Raw genomic sequence first — 19,376 nt, forward strand, 5'->3', positions numbered from 1 at the left:
TATTTGTCCCTCTGTCTGACTCTTGTCTTACACAAAAAACAAAAGAAAACAAAAAATAAACGGATGTTTGGAGTAAAGAACCAGTCAAGTCTACACTAATAACGCTTTTTGCTTTTCTTTTTGTTAGAACAGAATATTAGGATATAAAAATTCCTGTTTTTATAGTGATGTGTAGTAAATTCCTGTGGTGCCAGGTCCGTTCCCTGCAGTGGGGCCTAGCAGTAACCAAAACAGACAAAAGCTTGAGAATGGTGCGTACAGTCATACTGGAATGAGAAATTTGGTGACGGCAGAAATTTGGGTTTAAGTGTCAAGTTTGGTCTGGGTGATAATTTATTTTGGTTGTATAGTTGACCCTTGAATAACATGGAGGTTAGAAGACTTAACCCACTGCAGTTGAAAATATGTAACTTTTGCCTCCCAGAAACTTGACTACAGATAGCCCCCACTGACTGGGAGTCTTACCAATAACAGTTGATTAACACATTTTGTGTTAAATGTACTGTTATTGTGCTCTTATAGCACGTAAGCTGGAGCAGGTTATTAAAACCGTAGGAGAAAGTGCACTTACGTATTTATTAAAAGAAACCCACGTGTAAGTAGAGCCACGCTGTTCAATCCCACGTTGTCACCGGTCAACTGTATACACGGCCACAGGTCAAAGCTGAGCTAGACCCTTGGCTAGCAGCGCCATTCACAGGGTGACCAGTCCGCAAGCTCTCACTGTGCTGTCCATTCACCTCTGCAGGCCACTCTCCAGGTGCAGGACAAAGAGGTCCTGGCCTCCCAGCTGCTGGTGCTGACTGGGCAGCGGCTGGCACATGCGCTCCTCCACACACAGACGAGGGATGGCATGGAGCTGCTGGCCCGGCTGTCCCCCACGCTCTGTACTTGGTTGAAAGCGATGGTGAGTACAGTGGCGTGAGCTGCCCCAGAAGGTCACTGCACAGTTTCTTTTTTTTTCTGAAGTGAGAAGCAGGAAGGCAGAGAGATAAGACTCCCCGCATGCGCCCAACTGGGATCCACCAGGCAAGCCCACTAGGGGGCGATGCTCCGTTGCTCAGCAACTGAGCTATTTTAGCACCTGAGGCAAGGCCATGGAGCCATCCTCAGTGCCCTGGCCAACTTTGCTCCATTGGAGCCATGGCTGTGGGAGGGGAAGAGAGAGAGAAAGGAGAGGGGGAAGGGTGGAAAAGCAGATGGGCGCTTCTCCTGTGTGTCCCGGCCAGGAATTGAACCCGGGACTTCCACAGGCCAATGCTCTACCACTGGGCCAGCCAGCCAAGGGCTGTTTTTTAAATTCATATTTAATAACAGGGAGAAAAGCCTTTCGTATATAACAGTTATCATTTAGGTGCATATAACTGACATGTTATTTTTGTGCTCCATTGTAGGACCCCCAGGATCTTCAAAACACAGAAGTGCCAATTGCAACAACGGCTAAGCTAGTCCACAAAGTGATTGAGCTCTTGCCGGAGAACCATGGGCAGTACAGCTTAGCCTTACACCTCCTCGACGCAGTGGAGGCCATTGCCGTTCCTCCTCTATGACCCTGTCTGCTGACAGCAGCCCCACTCTGTGACGACGATGCGAATTAGTGCATGGTTATCTCACATAGTATGAGCTGGAATTTTATGGAGAGGATATGTCTTTTCTTTCTTTTGTAAAATAAATTTAAATATATATATATATTACTTTTAAAAAGGACTGTCCTGGCTGAATTCCACTCCTTTGGTTAATGCCAGAGGTAACTACAAATGAGTATTAATTATACTATTAACTACTCATGTAGATGTTTTACTGTTTATTTCTAATTCAGGCATTTAAGTAGCTTTTGTTAAATTTTGCTATTTAAAACCGGTTATAATTTACAGATTATGTTCTTATTATAAGATTCTATATTTCATACTCAAATGTTGATTTAAGTAGATTCCAACATGGTCCTGTAACTCAAGTCCCATCAGTACAATTAGAGACACCTCCCACTCTTCTGTCACAACTGTTAGGAAAATGCTTTGTTACCACTCCTCACCCCGTCCCGGACTGCTCCTGGCGCTTTGGAAGCTGACAGGTTCCTTTCCCAGTGGCACGCAGTGGCCATCAGAGGATGACCCCCTAACAGTGCTTTCACGATCACTGTGTTCATCAGAAGGGACATTAAATAGAACTCCTGTTCTAGTACCAACGGGCCCGCCTGCACTTGCCAAACTGAGACTCTGAGATGAAAGGCAGCACACCACCATTAATTGTCACACAAGGTAAGACTGCGTTCTGCCAAGATTGCAAGTTGTAGCCATATCAGGTAATTGTAAAAATGTATTATCTTGTAAAACTTGTGTTTAAAAAAAGGGGGCAAAGATGCTGAAAATTTAAGTCTATCTTTATTTTTTGAATGACATGTCTGTTTCTGGGAGTTGTTACCTGTTCTTGGGAACAGTAAGAAATGCTTAGTGATATTGCAGCTTTAGCAAACCTACCTCACAGCTGGCTTGATAGGCTAAAATACGACTAATTTTGTACCCTTATAGTGCCTACAGCAGTCCAAGCGCTGAATAATAATTATTTGATAAAAACCAAATTAACCAAAACTTTAAGAAGGTCTTTGAGCTCTATAAATCCCAAGTGTTTATTATGGTCTATCTTTGGAATGTTAGCCATTGAGTGCAATTATCACACCTGCCATGGATCACAGTTGTTATTCATAGTAACTCATTGTGATGCAGAAGTTTGTTTCCTCACTTCTTGTGAGAAGCCAACTCTGGCAACTCTACCAAGTTAAGGAGTATGTCCTTCAAGGACACAAAGAAAAGAATGTCTGAGGATGTCCCAGCGTAAATTTTTAACTAAAAGACCACATCCAACTAAGAGGATGTGTAAAACTTAACAATTACTGTTTAATTTAAAACCCACGTTTAGGAAGACTTGAGTATATGGGGTGAGGGCTGCCAGGCTGACCAAGGCGCAGACTGGGCACCAGGGAGGACCCTAAGGGAGTCCAGCCCCTGCTCCACTCTCCACCGCCCCGTCCAGACATGGTCACGTCCTTTCTCATGACCATATCTGGCCTCATATAGTCACCTGTTCTGTATAGTCTAAAAGATTGGTTCTGCCTGTGATTTTTCTAAATATTCTGAAAGTAGTTTTAAATTTTGGGGGCTGGTTTGAAAAAACTTGGAATTGAGGCATTTTTAAAGATGAACTCGTCACTTTGGTTTTATCTCTCTTTGGGGGTGGGAAGGGCAGAGGTACCTAATCAGCAGCTTAGCTAATAAAACTGGTAAGCTTATCGTGGTAGCAAACAATCAAATCTGGGCTCTGCTGAGGATCCCTGCCCCAATGGAAGTTTCAATCTAGATGGGAAAGAGACCATCAATAATAAGTGCAATAAATAATGTTAAGTAATACGTTAGAAAATGATAAGTACTATTAAAAAATAAAAAGTAAAGTGGTAGAAGTGGAAATAGAGTTCTAGGAGAGGAAGGAAGTGAATTTCGATGTTAAATATAGCAGCACATAAATTCTAGTTAGATGGGTAATCCTAAAATGTACCGCTCGAAATTTTAAAATTGAATTCTCAGTTGTACAGTTAAGAAAAACAGTTAAATATTTCACAGTTGCATATAGGGCTTTAAAAAATATCTGATAGAAGAAAGGGAAATGAGTAGCTAAGACAAGCAGACCTCCAGGACTGGACTGCATGTTCATCAGACGCGGAGTGTTTACAGACTGAAGACCAGACCTTTAGCAAAACGTGCACCACTGGCTTTAGTGTGCTGCTCACTTTCCTGCCGGGTCGGCCTGTGCCCGTTGTAGAGCAAGGAGGGGCCATGGGTAGAGGAATCAGGTTAGATGAATGGCTCATTCTGAAACAGGGTTATTACACTTACTGCAGTTACTGCTGGGAAGCCAGTAGCCAGTTTTCCTAGAGACACTGTCCTACACGCCTCGTCATTCAGTCAATAGGCATGGCGTACCCTGCTAAATTCCACTGTATAATCCCGGGAGGAAACAAGTGCACAAATAGTCATAACCCCTACTTTACAGGTGTGTTTAGATGTAGATTCCCAAGAGCCAGGAGAAATGTAGACAAAGAGAGACAGCATCAGGCTCCTAGATGCTTCCAACCTTTGCAAAAAGAAAAATGGAGAAAAGACTGTTTCACCTGTGTTATAAGAATTCATTTTAGGTCAAAGTAAATGCCATTACATTTCAATTGCTTTCTTTAAAATAAAAAGATTAATTGCATTTTAAAATCACAGAAATTTCAAGTTTAATAATATTAAGTTTACATGAAATACATCATTCAGTTAGAAGTTGCTGTGATTCATTTCACTTTTAAGAGACAAATGCTTTTAACTGATGCTTAGCAATAGGGCAAGCCCTGTCTCACCCTGACGGGAACGGACTGGTTGGACGTACCCAAGTTAGATTTCTGCTGCGTACAACTAGCCATCCCTGGAAAGATTTTAACGCAATACCAATTGTTTATAAAAACCCTCTACTATCTAGTGTAGTGTAAGATAGTGAAATTCTGTGTCCACTGCTGTTTTCTGTGTCTGTTCATTGTGAATTTATGTACATTAGAGAAATAAATTTTCAGCTTTCACATCATTCTTAACATTCATAAATGTAAACAAACATCATTCAGGTTTCTTCCTCTCTTTTATGAGCATAACAGATTTAGTGACGTTTTCATTCTAATTCAACCACACCAGCTATTCTGAAAAGGCAGGTGTTCACACGCATGGCAGAACGCAGTTCCTTCCCCTTTCATCTCTGGTCTGCCTTTCCCTTTCACAACCAGTTTTTTTATCTTCACAACTTCTGTACAAACAGCAGTGGTTTTCCAGAGTGTCTTTATTTTTAGACATTGTAGAACCTTTGGAACTTAAATACTGAGTCAGAGAGTTACAACATAGAAAACGTTTCCTGCTCAGCCCTATTGAAGGCAAACACGTCGAGGATCTGTTCTGAATGAGTCCGTGATGGGTGTATCAGTATCCATCTGCATGTACATACTTCTGCCTGGATATATACACATTATTTCTTATCTAGTTCTAGGAAAATCTTAGAATTCTTACGTTGCCTCTGGTCCTCCACCACTGCTTCTCCCACCACTCATTATCTAAGTCTGAGTTGTACAGACTTAAATCCCCACGTGGTCAACAGTCCCCCCCCCCCCCCACGCAGTCACTGTTGGGGTTCTCGTTTGGGAGCAGCTGTCCCACCAGAGCGAGGCACTACTTTCCACCTACAACCTCTGCACATCGGGGACAGAGCGCATCTGAAAACTCAGCTGTGTACTTCCAGCAACGAGGGCACTTTTCTTTGGTCGTTGGCATTACGATTACTTTATAAGAAGACTCTTCACGGATATCGCCACCTGTGAGGGAAAGACACATAGGTATCCGCTGGTTTTGCAGGGGCTTCTTTCCCCAGCTCTCCTTCCTGCCCTGGGAGGTCTGTTGCAATACCTGTGTCACAGCCATGACACGGAACCACACAGCCAAAGACAGCCGAGAAGTGAGACCCCGAGAGAGGAACTGATGAACTGATGTTTTCCCGATGCTGTTTGTATCTAACTCAGGCAGAGGGGCCCTTAGTGCAGTTCTGGTTACTATGTCCCTGGAAAGGCAGTGTCATCTCAGAATCTTAAACAGAGACAAATTATAGTGATGACTGCAGCATCCCCAACTTAAAACTTCTCGCATTGTTTCCTCATACCATTTCCACTATCAGTCCTCTTAGACCTCAGTAAATTATTTTGTAGTCATTGCACAAAGACGGTACATTAACATTTTGAAATGTCAAACCAGAATCGTCACTACGTGGTCAATGCTGCCAGGCCTCAGATTTACATTGCTGCCTATAAATTAGCCCCCACCTCCTGCTGGGACCTAAAAGCTGTTATGAAAGACACAGGCAGCATCATGTTTCCCCAAATATGATCTCTGTGAATGTTACTCTTTCTCCATGCCCATCAATGACAATAAATTAGATCGACAGACATAACCTACAAAATGCTTGCTTATGAGAGAGATGCCAATGTGGTAATCAGTTCCATAAAATGTCTTCCTTAACTTCTCATTAAGAATGGCTAGCCTGACCAGGCGGTGGTGCAGTGGATAGAGTGTCGGACTGGGATGCTGAAGTTGCCAGCTTGAGCGCGGGCTCATCTGGGCTGGCTCGAGCAAGGGGTTCTTTGGTCTGCTGAAGGCTCCCGGTCAAGGCACATATGAGAAAGCAATCAATGAACTAAAGTGTCGCAATGAAAAACTGCTTCTCGTCTCTCTTCGTTCCTGTCTGTCCCTGTCTATCCCTCTCTCTGACTCTGTCTCTTTAAAAAAAAAAAAAAGGCTAAATAATATTTTAATTTGGGCTCTATACAAGACCCCACAATCTCTTGTGCATGGAGGGTGGGCTGGGCAGTACCAGGATACTAGGTATCGCAGTGAGGGCAGCTAACTTCACATACAGTGACAGCCGCTTCTTTACACGACAAGAAAGAAACTCCTCTCCCTAGCACTGTGTGCCCAAGATGATCAGGGAGGACACTTTGGAGAGCTACTTAGAAACCTGCAGATTCCATAGAAATATGCCTTTAGAGCACAGGCAGCCCACGGGAAAGGTGGCGATGATCCATCATCGTCATCCAGTTCTCCAGGGAATGCTTGTTCCCCTCACATCCTTCTCACCTTCTAGATTGATCAGGAATGTCCCTTGATGCACAGTGACATTGGCAGGCATAGTTGGCAGCTCCTGGGGGAGTAATGTCGTCTGGGAAGCCATCATCAGCTCGTTCAGCTGAGAGGCGCTGGAAGTCTCCTCTGCCTGGAGCATCTGGGAGCAAGAGTGAACATTAAATTCCCATCTTAAACTGAGGCTGCACATGCCCAAGTCTGTGTCGATAACTACACTAACATTTTTGTAAATCAGAGGTTTTACAAGCTGGACCCTTCTCAGCTGATTCAGCTAATGAAGTGAAGGGTGCATGACATGGAGGGGAAGCCTGGGACTGGGCTGGGAGGTCTTAGCTCAGTAACAGCTCCCACAGCCCCTGTCTCCTTATAAAATGAAGTCGGAACTTCCCATAAATTTTGAAATGTGAATATATTGTTGAAATTCTTACATGATCAACAATCTCATATCTACTGGCTATTTCAAGCTTCAAATCTCGATCACTATTAAAATTTTAAATTGATCTTACCAACCAAATGAGACAGTCATTTTTAAAAATATGACACCAGTAAAAAAAACATTGCCAATTCTCTTCTAAGCATTAAAACTAGAGAAAAGGATGGCAGCAGAGTAGGCGGACGCACAGACGCCCAGCTCTCAACACCAAACTGGAATACAAATCAATTTAGAAAAAATCAGCATGAAAAACCAACACTGAACTGCAAGAACAGCTCTCAAAAACCAAGGAGCAAAGAGGAAGCCACAATAATCCTGGTAAGGAGTGCCTGAATCTCCTCTGCTTACAGGAACGGAAGGGGGGGGGGGGATGAGGCTGAGAGCCAAGAGAGGATTTCACAGAGGAAAAAGAGCAGAAACTACTGCTCAAAGCCACTTACCTGGCGACCAGGGAGCAAGGTGGGTTGAAAAGACCAGCTTATCTCCCAAGTGGAAAGGACAGGGAGAGGGACAGACTGTGAGGGGCTAAGGTACGCAAGAAACGAAATAAAAAAGCTGACTCATTCGTGCTGGAGGCGGCCATAGCTGGGGGAGGGACTGAACCTTTCACAAAACAGAGCTGAAGTGCTTCCGGATCAGAGATTTCTGGACATCTATCCAGCTCCAATCAGCACAACAAGACACAGCTGAAAACAAGAAGTGGGGAGGAGGGGCAGTAACTCCGGTCTCCATGGAGATCTGAGATACACCTCCCCCTACTGAAGCTGAGAAAAAACCCTGCCCCCAGTGAGATTAGTTGGTGGAAGAGACCTTCAGCGTCTCAGGTTACACCCACAGCATTCCTGGTTACAGTTTCAAGGAAGCCCCCTGCTGAGATCAGTTAACAAGACTATCACTTGTTAAGAAAACAAATCAAGACTTCAAAGCTGCCCAAATCCGAAAGTGGATTACAAATAATAGCTGATACCAACCCAAGAAGACCTAGAAATAACACAACTGAAAACTGGAGGCAGACAACACCAAGCCTAGACTCAACCAACTCTACAAATAAAAAAAGATGAGAAGACAAAGGAGTGCAATCCAAATGAAACCACAAGAGACACCTTTGAGAGATGAACTGAGTGATATGGAAATAATCAAACTTCCAGATGCGGAGTTCAAAATAATGATTGTAAGGATGCTTAGGGATCTTAGAACAACAATGGAGGGGCAGTTTGAAAACCTAAATAAAGAAATAGCAAGTATAAAAAAGAATCAGTTGGAGATGACAAATACAATATCAGAAATAAAGACCACAATGGAAGGAATTAAAAACAGGATAGATAGAGCAGAGGATCGAATCAGCGAGTTAGAGGACAACTGGAATGAAGGCATGAAAGCAGAGAAGAAAAGAGAAAAAAGACTCAAAAAGTCAGAGGAAACTCTTAGAGAGCTCTGTAACAACATGAAGAGAAATAACATCCGCATCATAGGGGTTCTTGAAGAAGAAGAAAAAGAACAAGGGATAGAGACTTTGTTCAATCATATCATAGCTGAAAACTTCCCTAAATTAATGCAAGAGAAACTCTCACAAATCCAAGAAGCACAGAGGACTCCATTAAAAAGAAACCCAAAGAAACCTACACCAAGACACATCATAATTAAAATACCAAAGCTAAGCAATAAAGAGAAAATATTAAAAGCTGCAAGAGAAAAAAAAGTTATCACCTACAAAGGAGCCCCCATAAGGATGACATCTGACTTCTCAACAAAAACACTTGAGGCCAGAAGGGAATGGCAAGAAATATTCAAAGTAATGCAGAACAAGAACCTACAACCAAGACTACTTTATCCAGCAAGGCTATCATTTAAAATCGAAGGAGAAATAAAAAGCTTCCCAGACAAAAAACAACTCAAGGAATTCATTACAACCAAACCAATACTGCAGGAAATATTAAGGGGCCTGGTGTAAACAGATCAAAGTGGGAAAAGAATACAGAAAAAAAAAAAAAAAAGGAATACACCTTCAAAGAAGAAAATGGCAATAAACAACTACATATCAATAATAACCTTAAATGTAAATGGATTAAATGATCCAATCAAAAGACATAGGGTAGCTGCGTGGATAAGAAAACAGGACCCATACATATGTTGTCTACAAGAGACACACCTTAGAACAAAAGACACACATAGATTGAAGGTAAAAGGATGGAAAAAAACGTTTCATGCAAACGGAAATGAAAAAAAGCTGGGGTAGCAATACTTATATCAGACACATTAGACTTTAAAACAAAGGATATAGTAAGAGATAAAGAAGGCCACTACATAATGATAAAGGGAGTAATCCAACAGGAAGATATAACTATTATAAATATCTACGCACCTAATGTAGGAGCACCCAATTATATAAAACAGACTTTGATGGATTTAAAGGGTGAGATCAACAGCAATCTATAATAGTAGGGGATTTCAATACCCCACTAACATCACTAGATAGATCCTCAAGAAAGAAAATTAACAAAGAAACAGCAGACTTATTGGAAACACTAGATCAACTCGATTTAATAGATATCTTCAGAACCTTTCACCCTAAAGCAGCAGAATATACATTTTTTTCAAGTGCTCATGGTACATTCTCTAGGATAGACCACATGTTAGGGCACAAAAGTGCTCTCAACAAATTTAAGAAGACTGAAATCATATCAAGCACTTTCTCCGATCACAACGGCATGAAACTAGAAATGAATCACTGCAGAAAAGCTCAAAAATTCTCAAACACATGGAAACTAAATAGCAGGGTGTTAAATAATGAATGGATTAAGAATGAGATCAAAGAAGAAATAAAAAAAATTCCTAGAAACAAATGACAATGAGCATACAACAACTCAAAATTTATGGGACACAGCGAAAGCAGTGCTGAGAGGGAAGTTCATAGCACTACAGGCACACTTTCAGAAGCTAGAAAAAGCTCAAATAAACAACTTAACCCTTCATCTAAAAGAATTAGAAAAAGAACAGCAAGTAAAGCCCAAATGTAGTAGAAGGAAGGAAATAATAAAGATCAGAGCAGAAATAAATGACATAGAGGCTAAAGAAACAATACAGAGGATCAATGAAACTAGGAGTTGGTTCTTTGAAAAGGTAAACAAGATTGATGAACCTTTAGACTCACCAAGAAAGAGAGAGAGAGGACTCAAAATAAATAAAATTAGAAATGAGAGAGGAGAAATAACAACTGACACAACAGATATACAAAATATTGTAAGAAAATACTATGAAGAACTGTATGCCAAAAAACTAGACAACCTAGATGAAATGGACAAATTCCTTGAAACATACAATCTTCCAAAAATCAATCTGGAAGAATCAGAAAACCTAAACAGACCGATTACAACAAAGGAGATCGAAACAGTTATCAAAAAACTCCCAACAAAGAAAAGTCCGGGGCCCGATGGCTTCACAACGGAATTCTACCAAATATTCAAAGAAGAACTAACTCCTATCCTTCTCAAACTATTTCAAAAAATTCAAGAGGAAGGAAGACTTCCAAGCTCCTTTTATGAGGCGAGCATAATTCTGATTCCAAAACCAGGCAAAGACAACACAAAGAAAGAAAATTATAGGCCAATATCTCTGATGAATATAGATGCTAAAATCCTCAACAAAATATTAGCAAACCGGATCCAACAATATATGGAAAAAATCATACACCATGATCAAGTGGGATTTATTCTGGGGAGGCAAGGCTGGCACAATATTCGCAAATCAATCAATGTGATTCATCACATAAACAAAAAGAAGGAGAAAAACCATATGATAATTTCAATAGATGCAGAAAAAGCATTTGATAAAATCCAGCACCCATTCATGATCAAAACTCTCAGCAAAGCAGGAATACAGGGAACATACCTCAACATGATAAAAGCCATCTATGAGAAACCCACAGCCAACATCATACTCAATGGGAAAAAATTAAAAGCAATACCCTTAAGATCAGGAACAAGGCAGGGGTGCCCCCTTTCACCACTCTTATTTAACATAGTCCTGGAAGTCCTAGCCACAGCAATCAGACAAGAAGAAATAAAAGGCATTCAAGTTGGAAAAGAAGAAGTAAAACTATCATTATTTGCAGATGATATGATATTGTATATAGAAAACCCTAAAGTCTCAGTCAATAAACTACTGGACCTGATAAATAAATTCAGCAAAGTGGCAGGATATAAAATCAATACTCAGAAATCAGAAGCATTTTTATACACCAACAATGAACAGTCAGAAAGAGAAATTAAGGAAACAATCCCCTTCACAATTACAACCAAAAAAATAAAGTACCTAGGAGTAAACTTAACCAAGGAGACTAAAGACTTGTACTCGGAAAATTACAAAACATTGATAAAAGAAATCAAGGAAGATACAAACAAGTGGAAGCATATACCGTGCTCATGGTTAGGAAGAATAAACATCATTAAAATGTCTATATTACCCAAAGCAATTTATAAATTCAATGCAATACCAATTAAAATACCAATGACATACTTCAAAGATATAGAACACATATTCCAAAATTTTATATGGAACTAAAAAAGGACACGAATAGCCTCAGCAATCTTAAAAAAGAAGAATAAAGTGGGAGGTATCACACTTCCTGATATCAAGTTATACTACAAGGCCATTGTACTCAAAACAGCCTGGTACTGGCATAAGAACAGGCATATAGATCAATGGAACAGAACAGAGAACTCAGAAATAAACCCACAGTTCTATGGACAACTGATATTTGACAAAGGAGGTAAGGAAATACAATGGAGTAAAGACAGCCTCTTTAACAAATGGTGTTGGGAAAATTGGACAGCTACCTGCAAAAAAATGAAACTAGATCACCAGCTTACACCACTCACAAAAATAAACTCAAAATGGATAAAAGACTTGAATGTAGGCCGTGAAACCATAAGCATCTTAGAAGAAAACATAGGCAGTAAGCTCTCCGACATCTCTCGGAGCAATATATTTGCTGATTTATCTCCACGGGGAAGTGAAATAAAAGACAGGATAAACAAATGGGACTATATCAAACTAAAAAGCTTTTGCACAGCTAAAGACAACAAGAACAGAATAAAAAGACAAACTATACAATGGGAGAACATATTTGACAATACATCTGATAAGGGGTTAATAACCAAAATTTATAAAGAACTTGTAAAATTCAACACCAGGAAGACAAACAACCCAATCCAAAAATGGACAAAAGAGATGAATAGACACTTCTCCAAAGAGGACATACAGATGGCCAATAGGCATATGAAAAAATGCTCAACATCACTAATCATTAGAGAAATGCAAACTAAAACCACAATGAGATATCACCTTACACCAGTCAGAATGGCGCTTATCAACAAAACAACACAGAATAAGTGCTGGCGAGGATGTGGAGAAAAGGGAACCCTCCTGCACTGCTGGTGGGAATGCAGACTGGTGCAGCCACTGTGGTAAACAGTATGGAGATTCCTCAAAAAACTGAAAATCGAACTGCCTTTTGACCCAGCTATCCCACTTTTAGGAATATACCCCAAGGACACCATAGAACGGCTTGAAAAGGAGAAATGCACCCGCATGTTTGTGGCAGCATTGTTCACAATAGCGAAGATCTGGAAACAGCCCAAGTGCCCGTCAGATGACGAGTGGATTAAAAAACTTTGGTACATATATACTATGGAATACTACTCAGCCATAAGAAATGATGACATCGGATCATTTACAATAACATGGATGGACCTTGACAACATTATACGGAGTGAAATAAGTAAATCAGAAAAAAAACTAAGATGAATCCATACATAGAAGTGACATAAAAATGAGACTCAGAGACATTAACAAGAATGTGATGGCAACAGGGGCGGGGGGTTGGGGGAGGGGGGATGGGGTGAAGAAGGAGAGAGGGGTTAGGGGAGGGGAGGAGCACAAAGAAAACCAGATAGAAGGTGACAGAAGACAATTTAACTTTGTGGGAAGGGTATACAGCACAATCAAATGTCAAAATAATCTAGAGATGTTTTCTCTCAACATATGTACCCTGATTTATCAATGTCACTGTATTAAGTTTAATAAAATAAAATTAAAAAAATAAAAAAAACTAGAGAAAAATCTTGACTCAGTATATTGAGCTCTAAGCCAGTCTGTCCAATTAACCCCCAAGAATCCCGAGAAGAAAATTTTGGTGATACTTTGGAAATAAAAATACAGTGTAAGCTTTAAGATCACATGATAATCTGCAGCAAATGAATTTTTTCCAGAACTCGAGACAAAAATGGAAATCTTTTGGATTTGTTCTGAATTTGGTCCAATCCAGAGGGGCAAAATTCTCAGAAAACTACACCATTAGTACAAAACTCCCAACTTTTGTGTATTCTAATGCTACAACTGTGGGTTTAGATGTCATCTAAACAGCCCTGAGGGCTTGCATTTCAGAACTTTATTATTATACACAGATTTTTAAAACAGATTTTCAGCCAAACCATGATACTAGCACCATTAAAAACGTACAAATGATTGCTTACCTCTATTATCTCAAAGAGTAGCCCGGGCTCAATGACAATGGTGACCTCATACTCGGCTGCGTTTTTGCCGGGGATGCTCCCAAGAAACGCATCCCTCATGGCGCATGCGCTCTCCACCGCCTCCTCCAGCCCGGGCTTCTTCCAGATGGAGCTTGTGTTAATCCACCCAGTGCGGAAGACACTCTTGGGTTCTTAAAAAATAATAACAATTTACATATATCCTAAACTATATATAAAGAAAGCTCTGACCATTAAATATTTACTATTCATGGGATATAAAAATTGTTACTTCAGGTAATCATGGGATGAAATAGGATGGAGCCATCCTAAATGCTTCACCAAACATTTATATGAGCATTTGGAAATAATGACCCTAAATTTAAACAAAGAATACAATAAATAGTAAGATCTCAAAGAAAAAAAGATGCCTGGACGTAAGGGGAAATATCCCAATATTAACAGTTGTTTGGAGTAGTAAGATTATAAGTGACTTTTCCTCCTCTATTTAAACTTATGTAGTTTCTAATTTTCTATAAGTTTAATATAATCAGAAGGAAAGAAACTTCTCAAAATACTGAAAAGCACTATACTTGAATAAAACTGAATGCATTTCTGACAAATATTTAAGAAAAAGTGACTTCTCAATGTAGTCAAGCTGCTAACATTTCAGAAAGCACTTTCAGGCCCCTCAGAAATCCATCCTACTCCCCCTACAGACAGGTGCAGAAGGGACCAAGCCATGTCCTGCCATATGTAGAGCAAGTGCCCCCTGCATGAAGGGCTACAGTTAGAAGTTGCACCCTCATCATCACCTTTCTCATCGAGAGAACAAGTTAGCATCCTTACCTTTAATATAAGGCACGTGCTGGAATACCTCTTCCGCCAAGTGAGGAAGAATAGGTGCAAAAGAACGAACTAGGACGTCCAGGATCTCGGCCAGTGCCGTCTGACAAGAGCGCCGTCTAGGATCACGTGCACTTTCACAATAAAGCCTGAACAAGAACAGCCTACTCAGCGCTTGACAGTGCTGGATGTACCGATCACCAACACAGGACCTGCCTCGGGTCGAGCTTGTTCTTACAGTGGCTAATTCAGTGGGTCTAGTCATCTCTGAATTAAATAAGATATTCTGTCATATAGTTTTTTTTATAGCACCCACCATTGTACATTCCCCTTTCAGCTGTGCCCCCCGCCTCAAACATCTCAGCAGCTAGGCTGCATTTCATTCCATTCTCCAGATGACAGAGTCCAAACTTCTGTGTTAAAGGACCACTAATAAGTAAGCGATCTCTGGCTTTACAGATTCCCGAAAACCAGTGCTGTGCTTACTCCCTCCTGTAGTATTAGCAGCCCCAACTTCTGCAGCACTTTCTCAGGCATAGCACTGAGCACAGTACTGATACACTGTTTCATCCCCCGTAACCACACTGAAATGGTATCAGCATCACCCGTTAAATAAAGAAACAGCAGAGGATAGTCTGCTCCAAGTCACCAAGCTAGGAAGCAGCAGGGCAGAATTCACCATCAGCCTTCACCCCAGGACCCAGCTGAACTGACAGCTGCCCACCTGGCTCACATCTGGAGGCCCAGCATTTGCCAAGCAGAACAGATACTCAGATCTGACAGCTGTGGGGAGGTGGAATAGTGGGGGGCTGGGTGAAAAAGGTGAAGGGATCAAGCAAAGAAAAACCTCAGACACAGCAGTGTGGGGATTGTAGGAGGGAAGAGGGAATAGATGGTGATGGAAAGAGACTTGATTTGGGGTGGCGAACACATGCAACATACAGATGATGTATTATAAAACTGTACACCTGTATAATTTTATTAACCATTGTCACCCCAATAAATTTTTTTTTAATTTTTTTCAAAAGAAATACTTAAGTATTATATTATTCAATCATACATACCTATCTTTGATTATGCTGAAATAAAAGTTAGAAAGTTCTCTGGTGTAAAAGGCCTGCAATAGCCGAACAACTTTTCCAAAATCGTACTGTTTATATGAGTCGGTAATCTAGGGAACAAAGCCAAAAACGTTTGGAAGCTGAGGTAAGCAAATGGAAATGCAGGTCATCAGCAAAATGCATTCCTATGGCAGACAGATCCAAAGCAGGCCATGTGTGTGAGCGCTAGGGTCTCCCAAACGGCTCTTCCGGTTCTAATTCAACTGCCTTCAGCAAAGGAACAGACAGGTTTTAAGTGATGAAACCACACCATTTAAAACAGCACAGTGCAGGTTACCAGGGTTGCCTCATTTACGCCTCGAAAGTAAAATTGGGCAAAACCTGCATGTAGCCTCTTAGGCAGCCACTTTTCCTATTTCTGAGTAAACACGATTTATCTGTGTTGATATATAAGTGATAAAATATCAAACGACACACATAAATACTCATTTCAGTTATTTCTAGCTTTGAGGGGTGAAGCTGTAGATAAAGGACAACCTTTCTCTCATCTAGTTGGACACATAACAGAGCAAATGTGGTCCGAGGAGAAGTCTGAGCCTGTGGTTCCCACGAGGCACTTCTCCAGTCCTCTGACAGACCACAGGACGTCAGACCTAAGGTCAACCTTGGACCATGTGGAATTGATCAAGTGTAACTTCCCGGTGCTGTGGTTAAAATTTTTAGCAAGGTTTGTTCCGCTTGTGCGCACCTCAACTTTCAACATGTAACAGTTCTGGTTTTGCATCTCCCGAAAGCTTACTAATTCACACGCACCTTGCTCGCGAAGTCCTGCAGCAAGTGGAGCATGTACTGGTCGATGACGTACATGTCGTTCACAGGGATGGAATCTGTCTCTGGGTTGAAGCCGGCCACATTGCCCAAAAGAAAGCGGAGTGTATTCCTAAGCTAATGAAAAAAAACAATACACAGTCAAAAATGTGTGAGGCCTTAAGTCCTTCCTGAAGTGTTACTTCTCTACAATTAGGTTTTATCCAATTCATGTTACTTTCTTAATGGGATGCTTTTAAAGTAATATTCCTAAGGAAGACCACAAATGCAAAACAACAAACTCGTTTTAATGGCCCCAGTACAGAAACAACCTCTGGACTTTACACATGAACACTGAATTTTCCTTTCATTTCCTTCCAACCTTTGGACAGAGTACCTTTCAGTGGCCTCGTCTGTTCATCTGTGTAGGTGCAAATGAAGATAAATGTGAAAGGTCATGGAGCACATAAAATATATATTAGTATGCCTTCATTTATTATATGCTTAATTATGCAGTCTTCCCCTCTCTAGTCCTCACAGATACAGGAAAACTAAAGTAAACTTTTCTTTTTTAAAAAAATTAAATCTTCAGTTTGCAAAAGACATCCCTTAAGTATTTGTTTTATTTATAATTATCAATTTATGTAACATTAATATTGTATCGGCCTTGGCCAGTTGGCTCAGCAGTAGAGTGTCGGCCTGGTGTGTAGAAGTCCCAGGTTCAATTACACAAGAGAAACAACCATCTGCTTCTCCACCCCTCTCCTTCCCCATCTTTTTCCCTCCCTCCCCTCTTTCTTCCCCTCCCACAGCCATGGCTCAGAGCAAGTTGGCCCTGGGCACTGAGGAGGGCTCCATGGCCTCACCTCAGGTGCTGAAATAGCTCAGTTGCTGAACAACAGAGCAGCAGCCCCAGACGGGCAGAGTATCGGTCCCAGATGGGGGCTGCCAGGTACCAGGTGGATCGTGGTTGGGGCACATGTGGGAGTCCATCTCTCTACCTCCCTGCCTCTCACTTGATTAAAAATTCTTAAAAAAAATAAACTCATTTTCATTCCGTTTTGCAGTGCCACACAGAATGTGCCTCTTTTCTAAAATAATGATGTCGTACACTTTCACTCAGACACAGGAAGAACACTGGCTCTGACCTTGCTAATGTCGTCTCTGGCAGCATTAAGCGCAGATGGGCTGATTGTCACCTCAGTGAAGATGTTGGACTCGGCAACCCACCAGCGAAGGACATCAGCACCATAAGGGGGCTCTTTGTTTTGATCCTTTTCATGTGGAAAGAAACATATATAAACATGAAAATGGCTTTCAGTTAAAATTAGGTGAACAAATCTTTCAGGTGTTCCTACTCAAAAATGTCTGAGCACAAAGTGAGCATAACAAATAGCTGCGTTGTAATGACATGAGGGCTCCTATCTCAGAAATCAGGCTGCACCTAAAAACAACACTGAAAGATGGGAGAGGGCGCCCTGCTGTACTGTTCAATGTGTTCAGCTCCAGCCTCGTCCTGGTCACGTTTGTGTACAGCTCTGTCACAGCGGGAGCTGAGACACAGCAGTGACCTGATGTCCCTGTGGTGGGCGTGGGGGAAGGGCTGCCCTCCCTTTCAACATTCCCTAGCAACTCTGTACACACACATGACTGGACATCAGGAAGGCAGCAAAAGCCAAAGGAATAACACACAAATGGCTGCCTTGCTGAAAACAACTTCAAAACAAACCAAATTATCAGCAACCCCAGATTGGATGATCATTAGTGGCGTGTAACTTAAAGTGTGTAATTCCCAACAATAATGAAAGTGCAATCTCACTTTTTTCTTATACTGTTTCCTTTTAAATGTAAAATTACAGTTTAAAAGCTCAGTTAAAAAGGGAGGCATGGTCCAGGAACTACCTAGAGATTCAGTCCTGGAATGAGTCAAAAGGGCCACAATCCCAGCCCTTCCCCTTTTTCATTAAAATCACGTATTATTTGTCTAGATATAAGACATGGTAAAGCATCTGCTATTCATATAAAAGATGGTTTTGTTTTGTCTTTAACATTGAAGTAACTACATTAAGAGTTTTGGCTGCCAACCTAAGAGCCTTAAAACCAAAATCACACGAATTTAGAGTACTACCTACCGGCCCTCCATTGATGACAACATCAGGATCAATGACATTCCCAAGAGACTTGGACATCTTTTCTCCCTTTTCTCCAAGGGTAAATCCGTGAACCACCACTGTCCTAAGAAGGCAAATCAGCTATTATAATAATAATAATCAACACAATTATAATGATATTTTTGAAGATGACTTGCAGCTTAAAAGCAGTATCTTCCTTTGACAGAAAAATAGGATTTGAAAGCTTTTCTTGAAAGTCTAATTTCTGCAGCTTATCATGATTATTAAACAGTAAGCTCTCTGCTTATACACAGAAAAATTTTTGATGTTTAATTTATCTTCAAAAAGATAATTCAGGAGACAAATATCTGCTGTTCTACTGGCTTATAAAAGCATGTTATACAAGAAACAAACATTTAGCCTGACCGGGCGGTGGCGCAGTGGATAGAGCATCGGACTGGGATGCGGAAGACCCAGGTTCGAGACCCCAAGGTCGCCAGCTTGAGCGTGGGCTCATCTGGTTTGAGCAAAAATTCACCAGCTTGGACCCAAGGTCGCTGGCTCAAGCAAGGGGTTACTCAGTCTGCTGAAGGCCCATGGTCAAGTCACATATGAGAAAGCAATCAATGAACAACTAAGGTGTCTCAATACGCAACGAAAAACTAATAATTGATGCTTCTCATCTCTCCGTTCCTGTCTGTCTGTCCCTGTCTATCCCTCACTCTGACTCTCTCTCTGTCTCTGTAAAAAAATAAAAAAATAAAAAAAAACATTTAAATTGCTCTGGAATGTGTTTTCATTGTAAGATGGCAAAAATCTTAAGCTCTCTGAAGAATCTTTCTGATGAGAACCTCTATCCACACATTTGCATAAACACAATTATCTAT

At 41.0% G+C, this 19,376-nt stretch overlaps 2 protein-coding genes across 3 annotated transcripts in view; one reads left to right on the forward strand and one right to left on the reverse strand.

Moving 5' to 3' along the window:
* The window catches only part of RAB3GAP2 (RAB3 GTPase activating non-catalytic protein subunit 2), a 55,737-nt gene extending 52,582 nt beyond the window's left edge, over window positions 1-3,155 (forward strand). For both annotated transcript variants that reach the window (XM_066238090.1, XM_066238092.1), the window contains exons 34-35: window positions 749-907; window positions 1,395-3,155. In XM_066238090.1, the coding sequence (XP_066094187.1) occupies window positions 749-907; window positions 1,395-1,550 (315 nt within the window). In that variant the 3' untranslated portion in view covers window positions 1,551-3,155. The remainder of the gene's footprint in view (window positions 1-748; window positions 908-1,394) is intronic.
* A 1,684-nt stretch (window positions 3,156-4,839) lies between these two features.
* IARS2 (isoleucyl-tRNA synthetase 2, mitochondrial) overlaps window positions 4,840-19,376 on the reverse strand; it is a 48,121-nt gene continuing 33,584 nt past the window's right edge. The window contains exons 16-23 of the mRNA XM_066238093.1: window positions 18,511-18,613; window positions 17,527-17,652; window positions 16,385-16,516; window positions 15,575-15,681; window positions 14,514-14,659; window positions 13,668-13,858; window positions 6,696-6,840; window positions 4,840-5,383 (exon numbers count right to left, since the gene is read on the reverse strand). Coding sequence (XP_066094190.1) covers window positions 5,241-5,383; window positions 6,696-6,840; window positions 13,668-13,858; window positions 14,514-14,659; window positions 15,575-15,681; window positions 16,385-16,516; window positions 17,527-17,652; window positions 18,511-18,613 — 1,093 coding nt within the window. The 3' untranslated portion in view covers window positions 4,840-5,240. The remainder of the gene's footprint in view (window positions 5,384-6,695; window positions 6,841-13,667; window positions 13,859-14,513; window positions 14,660-15,574; window positions 15,682-16,384; window positions 16,517-17,526; window positions 17,653-18,510; window positions 18,614-19,376) is intronic.

Source organism: Saccopteryx bilineata, chromosome 1 (assembly GCF_036850765.1).
Source record: "Saccopteryx bilineata isolate mSacBil1 chromosome 1, mSacBil1_pri_phased_curated, whole genome shotgun sequence".
NCBI classification, from domain to species: domain Eukaryota; kingdom Metazoa; phylum Chordata; class Mammalia; order Chiroptera; family Emballonuridae; genus Saccopteryx; species Saccopteryx bilineata.